General features: G+C 46.0%; 1 protein-coding gene across 2 annotated transcripts in view; it reads left to right on the top strand.

Annotated features, from left to right (window-relative positions):
• The first annotated feature begins 5,069 nt into the window (after nucleotides 1-5,069).
• BRWD1 (bromodomain and WD repeat domain containing 1) overlaps nucleotides 5,070-18,078 on the top strand; it is a 121,020-nt gene continuing 108,011 nt past the window's right edge. The window contains exons 1-4 of one of the 2 annotated variants that reach the window (XM_035709422.2): nucleotides 5,070-5,231; nucleotides 5,349-5,407; nucleotides 5,568-5,597; nucleotides 5,749-5,808. In XM_035709422.2, the coding sequence (XP_035565315.1) occupies nucleotides 5,183-5,231; nucleotides 5,349-5,407; nucleotides 5,568-5,597; nucleotides 5,749-5,808 (198 nt within the window). In that variant the 5' untranslated portion in view covers nucleotides 5,070-5,182. The remainder of the gene's footprint in view (nucleotides 5,232-5,348; nucleotides 5,408-5,567; nucleotides 5,598-5,748; nucleotides 5,809-18,078) is intronic. The other variant, XM_025449771.3, reaches the window with a different exon arrangement.

Below are 18,078 nucleotides of genomic sequence, written 5' to 3'. Positions count from 1 at the left end.
TCAAAGACGGACACGTTCTGATCCCAGCTCCCACGTGCCCAAGGTCCCTCTCGTCCAATCACACCGTGTTCTCTCCAACACCCTGAGAAACATTTCAAAAGAACTGGCAAGACTTGGACACAGACACGGGCCAATGCCTGCAACGTGGGAGCACGTAGGGATGGAAGCCAGGGACCAGGGAGAGGCAGATGCCAGGGAGGGGAGGGATGAATGTGGAAGCAATTTGCTGAAGGAGGCAGGGACAAGTAGCATTCTGGGGGACAGCTGGTTGGTTTGGATTTAAAGGGAAGAAGAGGTCCCGAGGGAAAGATGACCCTGGAGGAAGTGGAGGAGGAACCTCAGGAATCACATGCAAGGTCTACTCGTTGACTGAGGGCTTATCCACACCCAGATACCTTCTTTGTTTTAGCTAGTTTTTTTGTTTGTTTGTTCCCCCCCCCCCTCCCCAAGTCTTCTGGAGACCTCTCAAGATATTAACTCCTTCACTTCCAGGGGATTTAGCTCCCAGAAGCCCAGAAAACAGTGTTTACCCCATCTGCCTGTCTGAGAGAAGGCCTTCGATACAATTTTTGTCGAATGGAAGAAATGATGCAGGTTTTTGCGTGCACTTGACTTCACCTCCTTGTCCTGATTTAGTTTGGTGGTATCACTCTTCTGTAGGTCCGACACCCTCTACTTTATTATGCTGCTATGGTGTGTGTACTAACAGTGCCTGCTGGCTGAAAGGAAATTCGGTCAAGGTATATTTGCACCAACGCACTGAGACTAGGACTGGAATTATGTATACAGTTTTCTTTGCAGTGTCTAGGGCTCACACGTTTCACGGTTTCACTCTTTCAATCTTGCCCCTAAGTCTAGTTTGCTCCCCATTTTCCAGCTGTGCTTTTCACACTTAATGCTTTGGGGGGCTCCTAAGTGGTAACTGGGAAGGTCCACTGGATTATTATTTTTTTCCCCTTTTTTAAGAGTTTACATCCATAGGCAAGTTCTGGAAATTTTCTAAACCTGTTTCCTCCTGCTTAAAATGAGGACAAGAGAGTTCATCAGAGTTGCCTGTGATAAAGGAGATGGTGCACATAGTTGTGCATTTCCAATCTCCGCTCTGCCGCACCCTCTGTGTGGTGTTGTGTGAGTCCCCTCCTCTTCAGGCTCTGATTCCTCCTTTGTGAAATGTGGCAAGGGGAGAAAGAGTTCTGCCGAGCGTGGGTTGGGTCTAAGGTAGCTGGGTCCCAGGCGGGCTTGCAGCCTTGGCTATGGGTCCTCAGGCCCTTCTGTCTCCCTCAGCTGGGAAGTGAGTATATATATATTTTAAAGATTTTTATTTATTCATGAGAGACACACACACACACACACAGAGAGAGAGAGAGAGAGAGAGAGAGAGAGAGACAGGCAGAGGGAGAAGCAGGCTCCATGCAGGAAGCCTGATGTGGGACTCGATCCCAGGACTCGATCCCGGGACTCCAGGATCACACCCCGGGCTGAAGGCGGTGCTAAACCACTGAACCATCTGGGCTGCCCAGGAAGTGAGTATATTAATGGCATCTGACTAAGATCAGTGATGCTTATCCAGGAGGGGGGTTGCCTGCCAAGGACTAACAACACATCCTAGTTCTCTCATACTGGAAATAGGTGACAACATTACAGATGACGTCATCAGCCATTAAGCTCTTCTGGCCTTTGCTTATCTATCAACTTTTCTAGAATTTAGCTTTCCATATAGCTTTCCCGTGATGCGACTCCAGTTATTTCCATTTACCCAAGAGCAAATCTTAGTGTTTGCGTTTGGAATGGTTTGGGTTCAGCATGGGGTGAATGTATACATAATTTATGCTTTGCTTGGAGACTCTTGGCAGGTCCTCCACTGTGGACCTGCTGATGGAGAGTATATTCTCTTTTCCAGGTGGCAGAAGTGGGATCAAATCTGGGTCTCTGTCACTTGAGAGTTGAATGGGGAAGATATTCCACCTCTTGTCAGAATCTTTGTGTCTCTTTCAAATCCACAAGCAGTACTTGTCAGGGACATCAGAGGAGGTTGCAAAGGGATTAATTAGCAGGGCTTTTGCAAAGGAAAACTGTCCTCAACCCTGATGCCTCATGATGGTTACCAGGCTGCTCACAGGGGAATTATAGTCTTGGACGATGACCAGTACTTGAGAGATGAATTCTTATGTTTTGGGGGCTTTTACTTTTATGACGTTGTAACAAAGTAAAATATGCCGGGCACCTGACAGGCTCAGTCAGCGGATTGTAGGGCTCTTGATCCCGGGCTTCTGAGTCCTGGGGTTGTCTGCCCACATTGGGTGCAGAGATTGCTTAAAGAGAAAATCTTTCAAAAACAAAACCAAAACCAACCAACCAAAAAAACCTCCAAAGTGAAGTATGCAACTCTTGGGTCTGTCTCTGAGAATGTTAGTCTTCCTTTCATGTCTTTTTTTTTTTTTTAAGACTTTATTTATTTGAGTGAGTGAGAGCATGAGTGGTGGGGAGGGGCAGAGGGAGAGGGAGAAGCACACTCTCTGCTGATGCAGGGCTTGATCCCAGGACCTTGAGATAACCAGCTGAGCTGAAGGCAGACACTGATTGAGCTGCCCTGATGCCTTTTTTTTTTTTTAAGAGTTATTTATGAGAGAGAGAGAGAGAGAGCGCGTGCCACAGGTAGAGGGAGAAGCCGGCTGCATGCAGGGAGCCCAACGTGATATTCGATCCCAAGTCTCCAGGACCACACCCTGGGTTAAAGGCAGCGCTAAACCGCTGAGCCACCCAGGCTGCCCCACCCTTCTTCATGTCTTTATCACTTACTAACTCGAGTAATCTTGTAGCATAGATCATACTGTCCCACAGGAATACACGCACCGTAACTTCAAATAATCAAGTTGTGCCAAGTAGTTACTCATTTTAACAAAGGAGTTACAGCCTGAATGTCCTATCTTAGTTGGTGGCACAACCTTGACCCACTCAGCCCCACGCTTGACTTTTTTTGACTCTTCTCATCCCACTTCAACCTCATTGTGCTGACCTAACCTCCAACCATTTCTTTTTTTATTTTTTTAAGGATTTTATTTATTCATGAGAGACACAGAGGCAGAGACATAGACAGAGGGAGTAACAGGCTCCCTGCGGGGAACCCAATGTGTGCTCCATCCTAGGACCCCAGGATCATGCCCTGGGCCCAAGGCAGATGCTCAACCGCTGAGCCACCCAGGTGTCCCCCTCCAACTATTTCTGATCCTGTCTTTGCCTCTTTGTCCTTATGTCCACTGCCTTAATGCATCTTCATTTCTTTCCTATTTAAAGGGTCATCTAAATGGTTTTCCTGCCTCCTGGTCCTAGTACTCTCAAATCAATCCTAAAATTAAAACAAGACTCTTCTCTGGGCTTATAGAACCTCTCATTTTTTTTTTTTTCCTTCTCAATTTTAACTCCTGACTTCATGGGTCTCCTCCACACCTCCAAAGTCACCTTAAGCAGTCATACGAAACTTGAGCTCCTTAAACTTGCAGTGTTACTCATGTCTTGGCCCTGGTTGTTCAGATGCCCGGAATCTCGTTCCACACAGAAGCTGGGAAGGCTCTTAACTCTCTTAACTCCCCCTCCCACAGGCAGGTTGATGTCCTTTCTGCCCTAAATTTTGTCACGATCTGCTTACATCTGTTTCTCCCAAAAGACACTGAAGTCCTTGATGGCAAGGATGTGGCTTGTTCTTTGTGTGTGTGTGTGGTTTTTTTTTTTTTTTTTTTTTTTTGGTCTCACTTGATAATGCGCTGGATTAACAGATGTAAGAATACATTACTGATGCACCTGTCTGAACACGTTTGGGTTGTTCATTGACAGACACGCAGAAGAACCTTTGCTATCTGGTGTAGATAATCATAAAAACTGGCACGGGGCGCAGTGCTTATCACTATACGCTGGGCACGCATTAACCCACGGGGCTGTAAATGCTCACAACGCTACGAAAGCAGGCACACACGCACAAAATTAAAAAAAAAAAAAAAAAAAGTAAAAGAAAGCAGACACACACAGGCATCTACGGTTTACAGGTGAGGGGACGCTTGGGCTCAGGCCCAGCGCCACAGGACCCAGGGTCGGGCCCACCTGAGCCCGCCCCGAAGCACCACGTTTGAGCTCCACCTGCAGCGGGGGCGATCCCACGGAGCAGGAGCTGGAAGGACCCCGGGGGGGGGGGGGCTTTGCTCTGCTCACTGCTGCTCTTTCAGGCTCAGGGTGGGATGCCCCTGCACGTGCAGGGGGTCAGCGGCCCAGCACAGCCGATCCGGAGGGGCCAGAAATCCTCGCCCGCCGCTCGGAGCGCTCCAGCACGGGGCGCCCCCTTCAGGGCTCCCCCAGGTTTGCAGCCTGTCCTCCCGGGAACGGGCTGCCCGCCCGCCCGCCCGCTGCCTGCAGGAGGTGCCCGCTCGCCCCCCACCCCCACCCCCACCCCCGTTTCCCGATCCGGCTACGCCGTCGCCGCTTCCAGGCTGCGTTGCATCCTCCCGGTCCCCTCTGCTGCTGCACGGCCGGGCTCCGGCGGGGGCTGCGGCGCGGTGTGCCTGCTCCGTCCTTCGGGGCGGCGGACGTCGGCCGTGCCCTCGGGGGCGCGGGGGCATCGGAGTGTCCGCGGGGGGCCGGCGAGCTGCTCCTCCGAGCGGGGGGCGACCCCGCCGCCCCGGCCGCGCGTCCCGGGCTGCCCCCGCCGGGCTCCGAACGAGGGGTGCGCGCGCGTGTGTTGGGGCGTCCCGGCCGCCCCCGCGCCCCGGGCCGCCCCCGCCCCCGCCCCCGCGCCCGCCGCCGCCGCCGCCGCACAATGGCCGGAGCCGCCTCACCGCGCGCAGGGATCCCGGCCACGCGCGCTCCCCGCCCCCCCCCGCCGCCGGCCCGGGCCTCGCCCCGCGCCCCGCGCCCCCCCGCCCCGCCGCGGCGCCCCTGACCCGGGCTCGGGGGACGCGCGGCCCCGCCGTGGGGGCGCCGGGGGCGCCGGGCGGCCGCCGCGCGGGGACTACTTTCGGGGCCGCGGAGGGACTACTTGGCGGAGGCGTCGGCGTGGCGGCGCGCACGGCATGGCGGCGGCGGCGGCGCGCCAGAGGTAGAGGGACGCCGGCCCGCTCAGGCCCCGGCGCGGCCTACACGCTCCGCTCGCCGCGCCCGCCCGCGCCCCCGCGCCCCCGCGCCCCCGCGCCCCGCCATGGCGGAGCCCCCGCCCGCCCGACGCCCGGTGCCCCTCATCGAGTCGGGTAAGCCGCGCCGCCCGCGCCCTCCCCGCGGCGCCCCCGGCCCGGCCCGGCCCGGCCCCGCCGCGCGCCCTCCCCGCCGCCGCGCCCGCTCCTCACCCGACCCCCGTCTCCCCGCAGAGCTCTACTTCCTCATCGCCCGGTACCTCTCGGCCGGCCCGTGTCGCAGAGCCGCCCAGGTGAGTGCGGGCCGTGCGGGCCCCGGGGCGGCGTCCAGGGCCCGGCCCCGCCGCCGCCGCCGCCGCCGCCGCCGCCGGGGGTCGCGGGGTGCAGGGCGCCGCCGGGGGGGGGGACCCGGGCGCCCCCCGCCCCCCTAACTGCGCGTCTCGTCGGCTGCAGGTGCTGGTGCAGGAGCTGGAGCAGTACCAGGTCTGTGCTTGGCGGCGCCGCCGTGCCCGCCGTGCCCCCTCCTCCCCACCCTGCCGGGGCCGCTCGCCCGGCCCCCCCCGCGCCCCCCACCCCCGCGCCCCCCGCCCGGCCCCGCGCGGTGGTCACTCGTGTGCGTCCCGTGCCTTTGCAGTTGCTGCCGAAGAGGTTGGACTGGGAGGGCAACGAGCACAACAGGAGCTACGAGGAATTGGTGAGATGTTTGACATTTGGCGTCCCCGCGCCCCCGCCCCCCCGCCCCCTTATCGGGGCTCCCGCTCGCGGGGCGTAGTGACCGACCGGTGCTCGGGGCGGGGTACGGCGGGTGGGAAGGGTGGGGGGTTGCGTCTGGCGACAGCAGGACGTCCGTCCGCGTTGGGGTTTGTTTTGTTTTGGGGCGGCCGGGTTTGTTTTGGGAGGAAACGGCCCGGGGCAGGGGGTAGGGGCAGGGGCTGGGGCGCGGGGCGCGGGGCGGGGGGCGGGGGCGACCCTGCGCCGCGGTTTGCGGTGGGGCGGGTCCCCAGGTGCGGCTGCCTAGGGTGAGAGCGGGCAGCGCGCGTGCGCGCGGGCGCGCGGGCGGGGGGGCGGCGCGCCAGCCACTCAGCGAGCCGCTCTCATCCTACTGTTGTCGTGCCCGACTTGTAACTCGACCTCTGATTGGTCCTCTCTGCCTCGCCCCGCCCAGCCCCTCTAACCACTTGTTCCCTAGGAATAGAATCGCTGGTGTCTGAAAGGTGGAGAAATACGTGAGCGTGTGTTGAGCGTGTTTTTTTTCTTTCTCCTGAGCAGCGAGCGTCCTAGAAACCTTGCTGCCGCGACCCTGTGCCGCTCCTCCAGGACTTTTGCCTCTCAAAGCTGCACAGCACTTGCGGAATGCCTTGCAAAGCTTAGCGTGATGGATCACTGTGTTGACCTTGCTTGTCCGTAGGGTAACACAGGCCCCAACCATGCGGTGTGTCTCACGTTAGAGCCCCGTCGGCGTAGATGGCAGGTCTCTTTTCGTGGCACTTTGTCAGCTTTCTGAGTCGCTCTCCGTGCACAATTCGGTTTCATCCACTGCTTTGCCCTATGATGTCAAACATTGTTTTAGGGAACTGTTTTTTTTTTGCCAGTTTGTGTTCCAGGAGGAAGGATTTTGGTTTTGCCGGGGGCTGTATCAGCATCTCGTAGAGCAAGACCACCGAGGACGGAACGAAACAAAAACTCGGTGATCTTTTACCACAGTTCTAATACCTGTAACAGAATTTGGTAGAAGGATAGGATCACCGCTCTTGAATTAAACGAAAGGACGGAAAGGAAACAAAGGGGATTTGTTCATCTGTATGTGAACAGTTAGGTATTATTGACAGAACCGGGGAGGGTTAGAGGATGCTGTTTTAGTCAAATTTAGTGTTTACTGATGTAGAGTTTTTGGAAGCAGACACTTAAACTGAATAGTATTTCCGATAAAGTGAGTTCTAGAAATCCTGCATCGCGGCAGAGTTGAATTTATTTTGATATTTGAGTCTAGGGAACGTTTGAAGGACTACTTGCTTTACTGCTGCTGTCGGTGAGAGAAAATAGTGTTCTCGGGGAAGCAGAAGAGCATTATTGACAATGCAGTTGTGCTGTGGAAGAGAAAATTGTGCAAATTTTGAGATGCTATAATTACTGGAAAACTTTGAACGTTACGTTTTTGGCTTTTCCGTTAGAATTGCTAAAACCTTATTTAAAAATTGTTTACGATTACCCCAAATCTCTGTGATACATTCCTGTGATGTGGCTGTGAGCGAGGTCCTTGCTCATCACTTGGCTCATTGGGTCTGGTGGGTATCCTCTTTGTCCTTTGCCCTCTCCCACCTGCACTCTCTCCTAGCAGGGAGTGACAGAGGATGAGCTTCTTGTTTACAGAGTTACTCTTTTGTCAGAGTATGCTGGTAGCTTCTAGTTCTCCAAACCCGATCTGCTTTTCTGTTTATTAAGTATTTCAGATATACACAAATGACGATACTGTAATGAAGCCTGTTGCCAATTTGCTAGCTTTACTTTGGCTTCTATTTGAAGTTTTTTTTTTTTTTTTAAATAAATTACCAGTGGAAATCTTCAAACCTAGAAAGATAGAGTAGTCATGAACCATTTACTAGGTACTCCTTATCAGCCTCAGTGATTGGCAAAGAATGTTGCATTTGTTAGCTCTCTCCCCTAAGCTGTATTGTTTTAAAGCAAATTCCAGACATTCCTTTATTATTGGTTAATATGCTGAAGTATTTTAAAGTAAGTCCTAGATGCTACATTTCCTCTAAATTCTGCAAAGTGCATCTCGAAAAGATGGAGCTATTTCTTGGGCCACCACAGTGCCAGGGTCACACTTAAAATCCAAAGAATAATATTCTTTGATATATATGTAGATTTACTTTTGTATATGTAGTCCATTCTCAGATTTTCATCTTGTTCCTTGGATTTCTTTAAATCTTTTTTTTTTTTTTAATTTTTATTTATTTATGATAGTCACACAGAGAGAGAGAGAGAGGCAGAGACCTAGGCAGAGGGAGAAGCAGGCTCCATGCACCGGGAGCCCAATGTGGGATTTGATCCCAGGTCTCCCGGATCGCGCCCTGGGCCAAAGGCAGGTGCTAAACCACTGCGCCACCCAGGGATCCCCGTTCCTTGGATTTCTTTTTATATTTAGTTTGAATTAGGCTTTAGGCACCATCCATGTGTTGTACTGAATTTATTTTCCTTTTTCTTTTTTTTTTTTTTAATCTTCTATAGTTTTTTCTCCTGTACCATTGATTTCCTAAAGACGCTTGAGTTGGTCAGCCTGTAGGGTGTTTCACGTTTGGGTTTTATCTGATAGTTTCCTTATGCTGTTTTCTTGTGATGTTTAATTTACTCCTTTTTCTCAATAGTCCTCATTCTTTGGATCAGAGCCATCTGGGGAGCTTTATAAAATCTGGATGCCTAGGCCATAACCCACACCAGTTAAATCAGAATTTCGGTGTTAGGATTGGACATTGCTATTTTTTGAAATCTTTCAGGTGATTCCAGTCTCACTGCTCACAAAGTTAGAGTTTATCTTAGACTTGGGACCCTGTTGTCATTCCAGCGTGTACTTTGGAAGTAAGAGTATTTTTGATACTTCTTAAAAGAATTGGGACTACTTATCTCTTAAGACCTAACCGTGCATTAGTAGTTGGACCTGTGAATTTGTAAAATGTAATTGGGGTGTTCATGGGGAGTGAGGAAGGACCTCACTTTTAAAGGAAGGACATGTTTAAATAAGGTGAATGTGATTGAGTACACTTAGTAATTGAGTAACACGCAATTTTGTAGGCCACAGTCTTTCTGAACCAGTAAATCAGGAAATCCTTACACTGGAGTTTGTTGTTAGTGGATTTAGTGTCATTATGCTTTTTCTTTAAATAATGTTTATTAGGGGGATCTCTGGGTGGCTCAGCGGTTTAGCGCCTGCCTTTGGCCCAGGGTGCGATCCCGGAGTCCCAGGATTGAGTCCCACGTCAGGCTCCCGGCATGGAACCTGCTTCTCCCTCCTCCTGTGTGTGTGTGTCTCTCTCTCTCTCTTTCTCTTTCTATCATAAATAAATAAATAAATCTTAAAAAAAATGTTTATTAGGCCTTTAAGGAAAAGGCTTAAAAGTTGTTTGTATTGAAATACAGTATGAGTTGTAAGTAGCCATTTTTCTTAAATCTTTAAGTTCAGTTATAAATCTTATAAATTCAGTAATATATCTAGAAACAAGTATATTTTATTTTTATTAGTGTTTAATTTGTAATGAAAATTTATTCTTTTAAAAAATTTTTAAAAAATTATTTATGAGACACACACACACACACACACAGAGGTAGAGACACCCGGCAGAGGGAGAAGCAGGCCTCATGTAGGGAACCTGATGCAGGACTGGATCCCTGGATCCCAGGATCACACCCTGGGCCAAAGGCAGGTGCCAAACTGCTGAGCCACCCAGGCGTCCTGAGAATTTAATCTTAAGGTATTTAACACCAAGTTAATTGTCTTAAATTTCCTTGAGCATTTCTACACCATAGTATTTTAGTATATGTGCTGTTGAAGTGAGCACCACACTATACTACAAATACGTGATTATTTCAGCTACCTCAATATTGCAAACTCTGTCAAATCTAAGTGTAATCTTTCTAAATTTAATACTTGCAAGTATATTTTAAATTTATTGTAATTATTTTTTACTCTTCTAAATATTAAAAGTAGTTTAGTCATTACAAAACCTGTTACTGTATCAGAATAACTGATTTGCACAAAGGTATCAATACATTTTTCTTTTCATCTCATTTGTCCGTCTCTTTCAGTTATGGATTAACTCTCCAAATCAAGGGGCTTGGGGCAGGGAGCTTCCTGCTGGATTAAGGAATCAGGTTATGGTAGAGTATACACCAAGACTTAGAATTTGGGTGTACTGTTAGACTCTACTTGAGGGCTGAGTTGAGCTTTTTTTATAGCAAGGCTACTTATGTACCTTTTTAAAACAAAAAACAACTTTGTACTGGATAATTGTATTGCGACTGACTCCACTGTTTTATTTACCTCGTGGGATCCTGACACAGCTAATCTCTTTCCTGTCTGGATTCTGGATTTCCTTTGTGGTTGACTATGGAGATGTATCATTCTATAGGCCTTTCATTGATAATTTGGGAACACTTAATGATTAAGGCAGTCTGATGACAAGTTACAGTCTAGCAATACAGTGGTAGAAAAATTAAAAACTTGGGTTTTTGTGCCAAGTATCTGGGCTATAATCCTGATTTGCGCTGCTTCTAGATGTTCTGATCTTTACCTGAGTTTCTTGATCTGTGTAACAAAGATAATAGTTGTATCAAAGGGTTGTTGTCAGCGCGGGGCGGCGGTGGGGGGGGGGGGATGGCTTACAGTACCTGGCACACAGTAATAATCAGCACTTAAAAGTAACAAAATGTTGGTAGGATGAAGAGTCCTAATTGCGTAGACTTTCCCTTCACTTAATTTGTATTTGTAGGGTTTAAATGAGAAAACAGAATGGTTTCTGTGAGCTTTTATGTCTGAGTATGATACCTGGTATTTACCCATTTACGGATGAACACAACATGGGATGGGGAACTAATGGTACCCTATAGCTGGGTGCTGAATAATGGTGGTGGTGGTCTATCTAGGAGTCACTCAGCCTTGACTGTGCTACTTTATTTAAGCTCTCCGTCCACCGTGGGGCTTGAACTGAGTATCCTGGATCAAGAGTATGCTTTATTTTTTATTTTTATTATTATTTTATTTATTTATTTATTTATTTATTTATTTTTATTTATTTATACATATATATATATATATATATATATATATATATATATATATATATATGCTTTAATGACTGAACCTGTCAGGCACCCCAACCATGCTGCTTTGAAAAGAGGATAGTTACTAAGTACTTTGCTTTCCGAGGTTCACCTAATCATAACAGTCGTTTGGATCTATGGGACAGAAGTCACATAGCTTTTTTCCTTTCACATTGTTTAAATCCTTAATTGATTTTTGCTGTTCTGTTGGTGTCTGAGAAAGATTGTTCTAATCTCCATCTGTGATGATAGTTAGCTTTTTTTCCCCCAGTTCTTTTTTTTTAATGTTAGTAGGTACGTTCAAATTGATAATTGTTATCCTATTGAATTGACTTTTTTTTTAAATGAAGACTTTTTTTTTTTTAATTTTTATTTATTTATGATAGTCACACACACAGAGAGAGAGGCAGAGACATAGGCAGAGGGAGAAGCAGGCTCCATGCACCGGGAGCCCGACGTGGGATTCGATCCCTGGTCTCCAGGATCGCGCCCTGGGCCAAAGGCAGGCGCTAAACCGCTGCGCCACCCAGGGATCCCTAATGAAGACTTTTTTAGAGCAGCTTTCGGTTCACAGCAAAATTGAGCAGAGGATAGAGATTTCCTATCTCCCCCTGTCCCTTGTAAGTGCACAGCCTCCCTCATTATCTCATCCCCCAGAATGGTACGTTTGCTGTGGTTGATGAACCTATATTGACCCAACATAATCACCCAAGTCCATAGTTTACGTTAAGGTCCTCTTATATTTACAGTGGGTACTCTTGGTATTGTGTATTTTGTGGTTTTAGACAAATGACACACATCTACTAATACAGTATTGTACAGAATAAGTTTATTGCCCTAAAAATCCTTTGTGCTCTGCCTAATTATGCTTCCCACGCTCTTTCCTAATCACTGATATTTTTACAGTTTCCATTGTTCTTGCCTTTTCCAGAAGTTGACCTTTTTTAAAAAAATTAGGAAATGTTCTTTCTCTCATAATAGCGTTTTGCCTCAAAGTCTGACTTGGCCTTCGTACAGCCAGCCCTGTTTTCTCTCTCAGTGATGGCAGAGTGTGTCTTTTTCTGTCCTTCTACTTTTATTAAAGCAAACATTTTCCGTGTTCTCACTTTCTAAGTATGTCTCCTGTAAACAGCATATAGTTTTATTATTCAGTCTTCTATTTGGAGTCTTTAAACTATTTATTTATTTATTTATTTATTTATTTTTTAATTTTTTTTATTTATTTATGATAGTCACAGAGAGAGAGAGAGAGGCAGAGACATAGGCAGAGGGAGAAGCAGGCTCCATGCACCGGGAGCCTGATGTGGGATTCGATCCCGGGTCTCCAGGATCGCGCCCTGGGCCAAAGGCAGGCGCCAAACCGCTGCGCCACCCAGGGATCCCTAAACTATTTATAATTTAAGTAAATTAATTAAATTGTGTAAAGTCTACCAGAAATCTTTTATATATGTTCCCATCTCTATTTCTTCTCTGTTTTGGATATTATACTATTTGTTCTTTATTGCTTTTTAGCTATATATCCTTTTATTTTTATTTTAGAGGTTATCTTAGAGGTTAAAATATGTTGACCATGTAACTTTACCATTTCCTAAATAAATAAAAACTGTTGTCACCCTCCTGTTCCTTGGGCTATTATCATATTTTACTTTTACATATGTTAAAATTTTTCCTGACATTACTGCTATTTTTTTTTACTGCTATTGTTTTAAAGTTAATTCTCATTTGCTTACCCACCGTCTGCCTTGTCTGGTATCTTCAGCTCCTTCCTGTCTTCCCATGTGTCTTATCTGTGATTATTTTTCTTCAGTCTGCACAACTTTGTTAATTCTTTTAATGAAGGTTTGTTGGCAATGACTTCGGTTTTCCTTTTTCTTGCTTTTTTTGGTTTAAAAACATTTTTGTTTTGTCTTTATATTTAAACATTGTTTTAAAGGTGAAATTTGGTTGGTGCTTTTTCCTTTCAGCGCATTAATATTGAAAAATTGGCAGTTTTATTATTTCTCCTTTCAAAATAATGTTTTTTTCTGGCTGCTGCTTAAGATTTTCATTTTGTCTTTGATTTTCAGCAGTTTTAACTGTGATGTAGTGTAGTAGTTACCTATTGCTGCATGACAGGTTACCCCAAACTTAGTGGGTAGAAACAATGCAGCTTTATTATTATCTCAAAGTTACTGTGAATCAGAAGTCCAGGCACAGCTGAACTGAGTTGTTTCAGTCTCTAGGCCAAATCTGGGGGTTTCATCTGAAGACTAGACTATAGAAGAGTCTGCAAGCTCACCTAATTTTTATTTTTAAAGTTAGAGAGAGAAAGAGAGACAGCACAAGTGGGGGGAGGAGGGTAGAAAGAGAAGCAGACTTCTTTCTGAGCAGGGAGCTCGATGTGGGAGTTGATCCCAGGACCCTGAGATTATGACCTTAGCCGAAGGCAGACGCTTAACCTACTGAGCCAGCCAGGCGCCCTTGCCTGGTTTTTTGGCTGGATTCAGTTCTCAGGGTTGTTGGACTTAGGAGTCTCAGTTCCTAGTTGTCTGTGGGCTGCGCTTTGTCTGTTCCTTGCCGCTTGTCCAGTTCAACAAGGCAGCTTGCATCATCAAAAGGTGAAAGCTGACTAGGCAGTAATTGTCTGCTGGTAAGACAGAAGTCAGTCTTTTTTTTTTTTTTTTTAAAGATTTAAAAAATTATTCATGAGAGACAGAGAGAGAGAGGGAGAGAGGCAGAGACACAGGCAGAAGGAGAAGCAGGCTCCATGCAGGGAGCCTGACATGGGACTAGATCCCGTGTGTCCAGGGTCATGCCCCGGGCTGAACGTGGCACTAAACCCGCTGGGCCACCGGGGCTGCCCCGTATCTATTTTTTTTAGGTAGGCTTTAGCATGGAGCCCAACATGGGGCCTGAATTCCTAGAGAGGTCTATATTTTATAGCCAAGTTGTCAGCTTCCCAAATCTTGACAGAGCTTCCTCTGTTTTATAGCCCAGTTGCCTGCTTTTGGGTTGCTGAGGAGATCTCTTTGCTCTTTAGTTGAGCCCTGGGCTTTCTATTCTTGGCCTTCAGAGGGCCTCTGGAGTGCACTTGAAATGGACTGGGTCTTCCCCAGCTGCTTTGCATCCTCCCATCCAAGTACTAACCAGGCCCGACCCTGCTTAGCTTCCGAGATCAGGCGCGTTCAGGGTGGTATGGCCATAGACAGCTGCTCTGTATCCTGTTTTTGGCCCTGTGCAGTTGGTGAAGGTCTGTGGGAAGAATTGGGGTGGTGTAGACTCTCTGACTGGGCCCTCAGGATTTGCATCAGGCATCAGACATGCCAGCCCACGGGTAGACTATGAAGTTTAAAAGTTTGACAGATTTTTCCTTATTCTCATCGGTGGTCAGTTTTTCCTCCCTCTCTGCTAGGGATGAAAGCAACTGTGAATCTTTCTCTGGTCACAGAAGGGCTTACCAGTTTCTGGGGTGTAGTTGATGTAGACTTGTTTTCTCAGCTCTGTGATGGGATTAAAAATTATTTTTAAGCTAGACCAACCTGTTCTCATTGTTAAAGTGAAGGCAGTAGCTTAACAGGTTATCTCCTTTTAATAGTTGAAATAAATGACTGCTTTCAGCTTTACAAAATTACGTGGAACATGTAACTGTCTGCAGTCCTGTGTGGGTACACTTAATTGTCTTTCCTGGCATATAGTGTTCATTGTCTTTCCTGGCTCTCAGTGTTCATTGAAAGAATTTATGTGGCTTAATGCTTAGTATATTTTCTGTTGAGAACCAATCACCAGCAGGTTGGTTATTAAATGATTTTTTTTCTGTGCTCTTTGATTTTTTAAAATCTCTCTGGGACATGTGTTTTATATGTAGGTCAGAGTAATGTTCTACACTGGAATGGCTGTGAGATACATGGAAGTTGTACACCCTCTCCCCTTTTTTTAAGTTCCACCATTTCATTAGGAGGGTATGAATTGTATGTGCAGTATTCAGAATTTGGCAGGGACTTTGACTTTGCTTATTATTTGTAATGGGATAGATGAGTGAGATTTGGATGTGAGACCTTAGCTGCTTAGAAAAAGTTCTTTGTTGATTTTAATCAGTCTGCATATATATATATTTAGTTTTAAAAACTTCTAGGAGCCATTTTGGCTCTAAACCTCTTCAGATACTCCTTGATTATTTTGTTACTTGCCATGTTAATTAGGATGCACTATAGCCAGGTGCAAGGATCCAGTGATGCTGGAGAGTTGTGAACTAGATATCCAGGGTTCTTATTTTTAGCTTTGCCGTTTATTAGCTCTTTAGTTCTGGGCAGGTTATTTTTAATGCCTGTGCCTGTGTTTTCTCATCTGTAAAATGCAGATGAATAGTTTGGGGGATATAGTAAGTTAGTGTTCTTAGAAGTTCTTAGAACAGTATCCGGTAGTAAGTAAGCACTGTGTGTTAGGTATTATCATTAATGTAGTGAAGAGTTAAATTAGTCAAAACCTTACAATAGTTAGAAGTGTAACTTGTACATTGTAACGGTGCAGTATTACCTATTCTTTTTGCAAACATGGAGTCTGAAGTCTTAGAATCTTGTCCAAGGTCCTGTAACTAGTTAGGTAGGGCTAACTGGACTGCTAAGCCACATTGCCTGGATGGCAATGGATCAGGTGACTCCACTGCCCCCTTCCTCTAGTATCTGTTAAACTATCATTGATGTATTTCGGGCTGGATTCCACATTGAGAAACTTTTGCTGGAGAAAGACCTTGTGGTAAAACCTTAATTTAAAGCTTTAAATTTTGACTGTATTAGGGCAGCCCTGCTGGTGCAGTGGTTTAGCGCCGCCTGCAGCCCGGGGTATGATCCTGGGGACCCTGGATTGAGTCCCACGTTGGGCTCCCTGCGTGGAGCCTGCTTCTCCCTCTGCCTATGCCTCTGCCTCCCTCTCTCTCCATGTCTCTATGAATAAATAAATCTTAAAAAAATTTTTTTTGACTGTATTAAATTTGTCTACATATGTATGTAAATGTTTGAGGATGTTGGTAGTGGTCTTTATGTGGGGGTGTAACTGAAGAGTGATGTAAAGGAGAGGCTCTGACTTGACAAAAGGTCGGAACTAGAACAGACCTGGCTGCTGTCCGCACCATCTGTAGTCGTGTACAGAAGGTGACCGAGGGCATTACACTGGGCTTCCAGTACGAGATGAGGTCTGTGTATGCTTGCTTCCCCATCAGTGCTGTTATTCTGGAGAATAGTTCTCCTGTTGAAATCTGAAATTTCTTGGGTGAAAAACATATCCACAGGGTTTGGGTGAGGCCAGGGGTTGCTTGTTCTGTATCTCAATCCCGGGAAGATGAAATGACACTGAACTTGTATCAAATTCAGCTGCTTCAATTCAGCAAGTCACAACTGATAAAAACAAGGATATCAGAAAATTTTGGGATAGCATTCAGGTTTCTGAAAAAGGAACAGTTCAGCAGGCTGATGGATAAGATTTATGTTCTCCAGCTACAGAAACAGCAAGATGCCAGATGATTTTTCAGTTATTTGTGATATTTTAAAGATGCAATAAAAACTGTACTGATTTGGGGCTTTTTCTTAAACCAGTAATCCTTTCCAACTGTCTGGCAATTAAACCATTCAGAAGTAAAGAAACCTAAGAAACCGAAAACCCTCACCCAGTAATTATATGCTTAAGACTTTTTTTATGGCTGTCAATAATGCATCTTTTCTGAATTGCCTTTTTACATCTCTTACCTGCTTTTTTACTACTGTCTTATTCTGTAAGAATTTTTTACATTTCTTTAGGTTGTTCTTTAGTTGGCCATGTGTTCTAGGTTCCTGTCCCAGCTTGCAGGCTGCTTTTTAGTTTTGTTGGGAGCTTTTGTTTTTTACAAAGGTTTAAGGTTTTTTCTTTGGTTATATTTGTTAATCTCCATTTTGTCTTTAAAGTTGTCCTTAAAGCCCTTTTGCACTCAAAGATTAGTATTATAAAGGTAGTATTATGTATCTATTCATCATTATTTTTTCCAGTCCATTTGTAGTTTCTTTGTAATATCTTCATGTTCCTTTGAGCACATGGTTGGTGTGAGGTACAAATCTTGCCTTTTCCAAATTGTCAGTTTGCAAGTACCATTTGAATCTTCTTTCTCTACAGGGACAGTGATCATCATCATGTACTACATTCTTGCTGACTTTTGTCTCCATTCCTGTAACATTCTTTACTACTTTAGTGATTAGGTTTTATAATAAATTTCTTACTAAAATGCTTTATCAAATTCCCTTTGCTCAGGATTTTAGCTCAGAAAGAAGGTGGTCCTTAAATACACAGTGTTAAACTTTTAGCCAATTAGAAAGGAGTTGATTCTGAACTATATACCTTGAATGAATTAGCTGTGCAACTATAGATGCTTTCTGGCTCTTTTTTCATTTGGGGGAATAATATTTTTATTCTGAATGATATAATCGTATTTCCTTAAGAATTATTTCGTATATTTCAGGACTCTGACTGAGAATCTGCATCAAGTGCAGGGCTTTTTGACTCTATGTAAGCTCTTATTTTGTTTGTATTCAGTTTTATGAATTTATTTTAAAGACATAGCTGATATGAATAGGTTTTATTCCGATAGGTCATTTATTTATTTATTTACTTTTAAAGATTTTATTTATTTATTCATGAGAGACAGAGAGAGAGGCAGAGACACAGGCAGAGGGAGAAGCAGGCTCCATGCAGGGAGCCCGACGATGGGACTCAATTCCGGGTCTCCAGGATCACCTCCTGGGCCAAAGACAGTGCGAAACTCCTGAGCCACCTGGGCTGCTCCGGGTTGGTGATTTAGAATATGGCATACTGGTTGATGAAATGATAAACTAAGGGGCTCCTGGGTGGCTCAGTTGGTTAAGCATCTGCCTTTGGGCAGAGTCCTGGGATCGAGCCCCAGGTGAGTCATCTGTGTTGGGCTCTCTGTTCAGCAGGGAGCTTGCTTCTCACTCTCCCTCTGCCTATTTGTGCATGTTCTCTCTCTCTCAAATAAAATCTTAAAAAAAAAAAAAAAAAAAAGGATAAACTAAGTCTGGCTAAAAGATGTTTTGCATTAGTACTGAAAGCTTTGATCTTTGCTATGTTCATGTGGCTAAAATTGTTACTTGACCTGTACTTTGCAACTTCATATATTCTGTAGGGGGTA

The sequence above is a fragment of the Canis lupus genome, chromosome 31 (assembly GCF_003254725.2).
Source record: "Canis lupus dingo isolate Sandy chromosome 31, ASM325472v2, whole genome shotgun sequence".
In the NCBI taxonomy this organism is placed as follows: Eukaryota; Metazoa; Chordata; class Mammalia; order Carnivora; family Canidae; genus Canis; species Canis lupus.
This window is presented reverse-complemented; position numbering and strand designations above follow the sequence as displayed.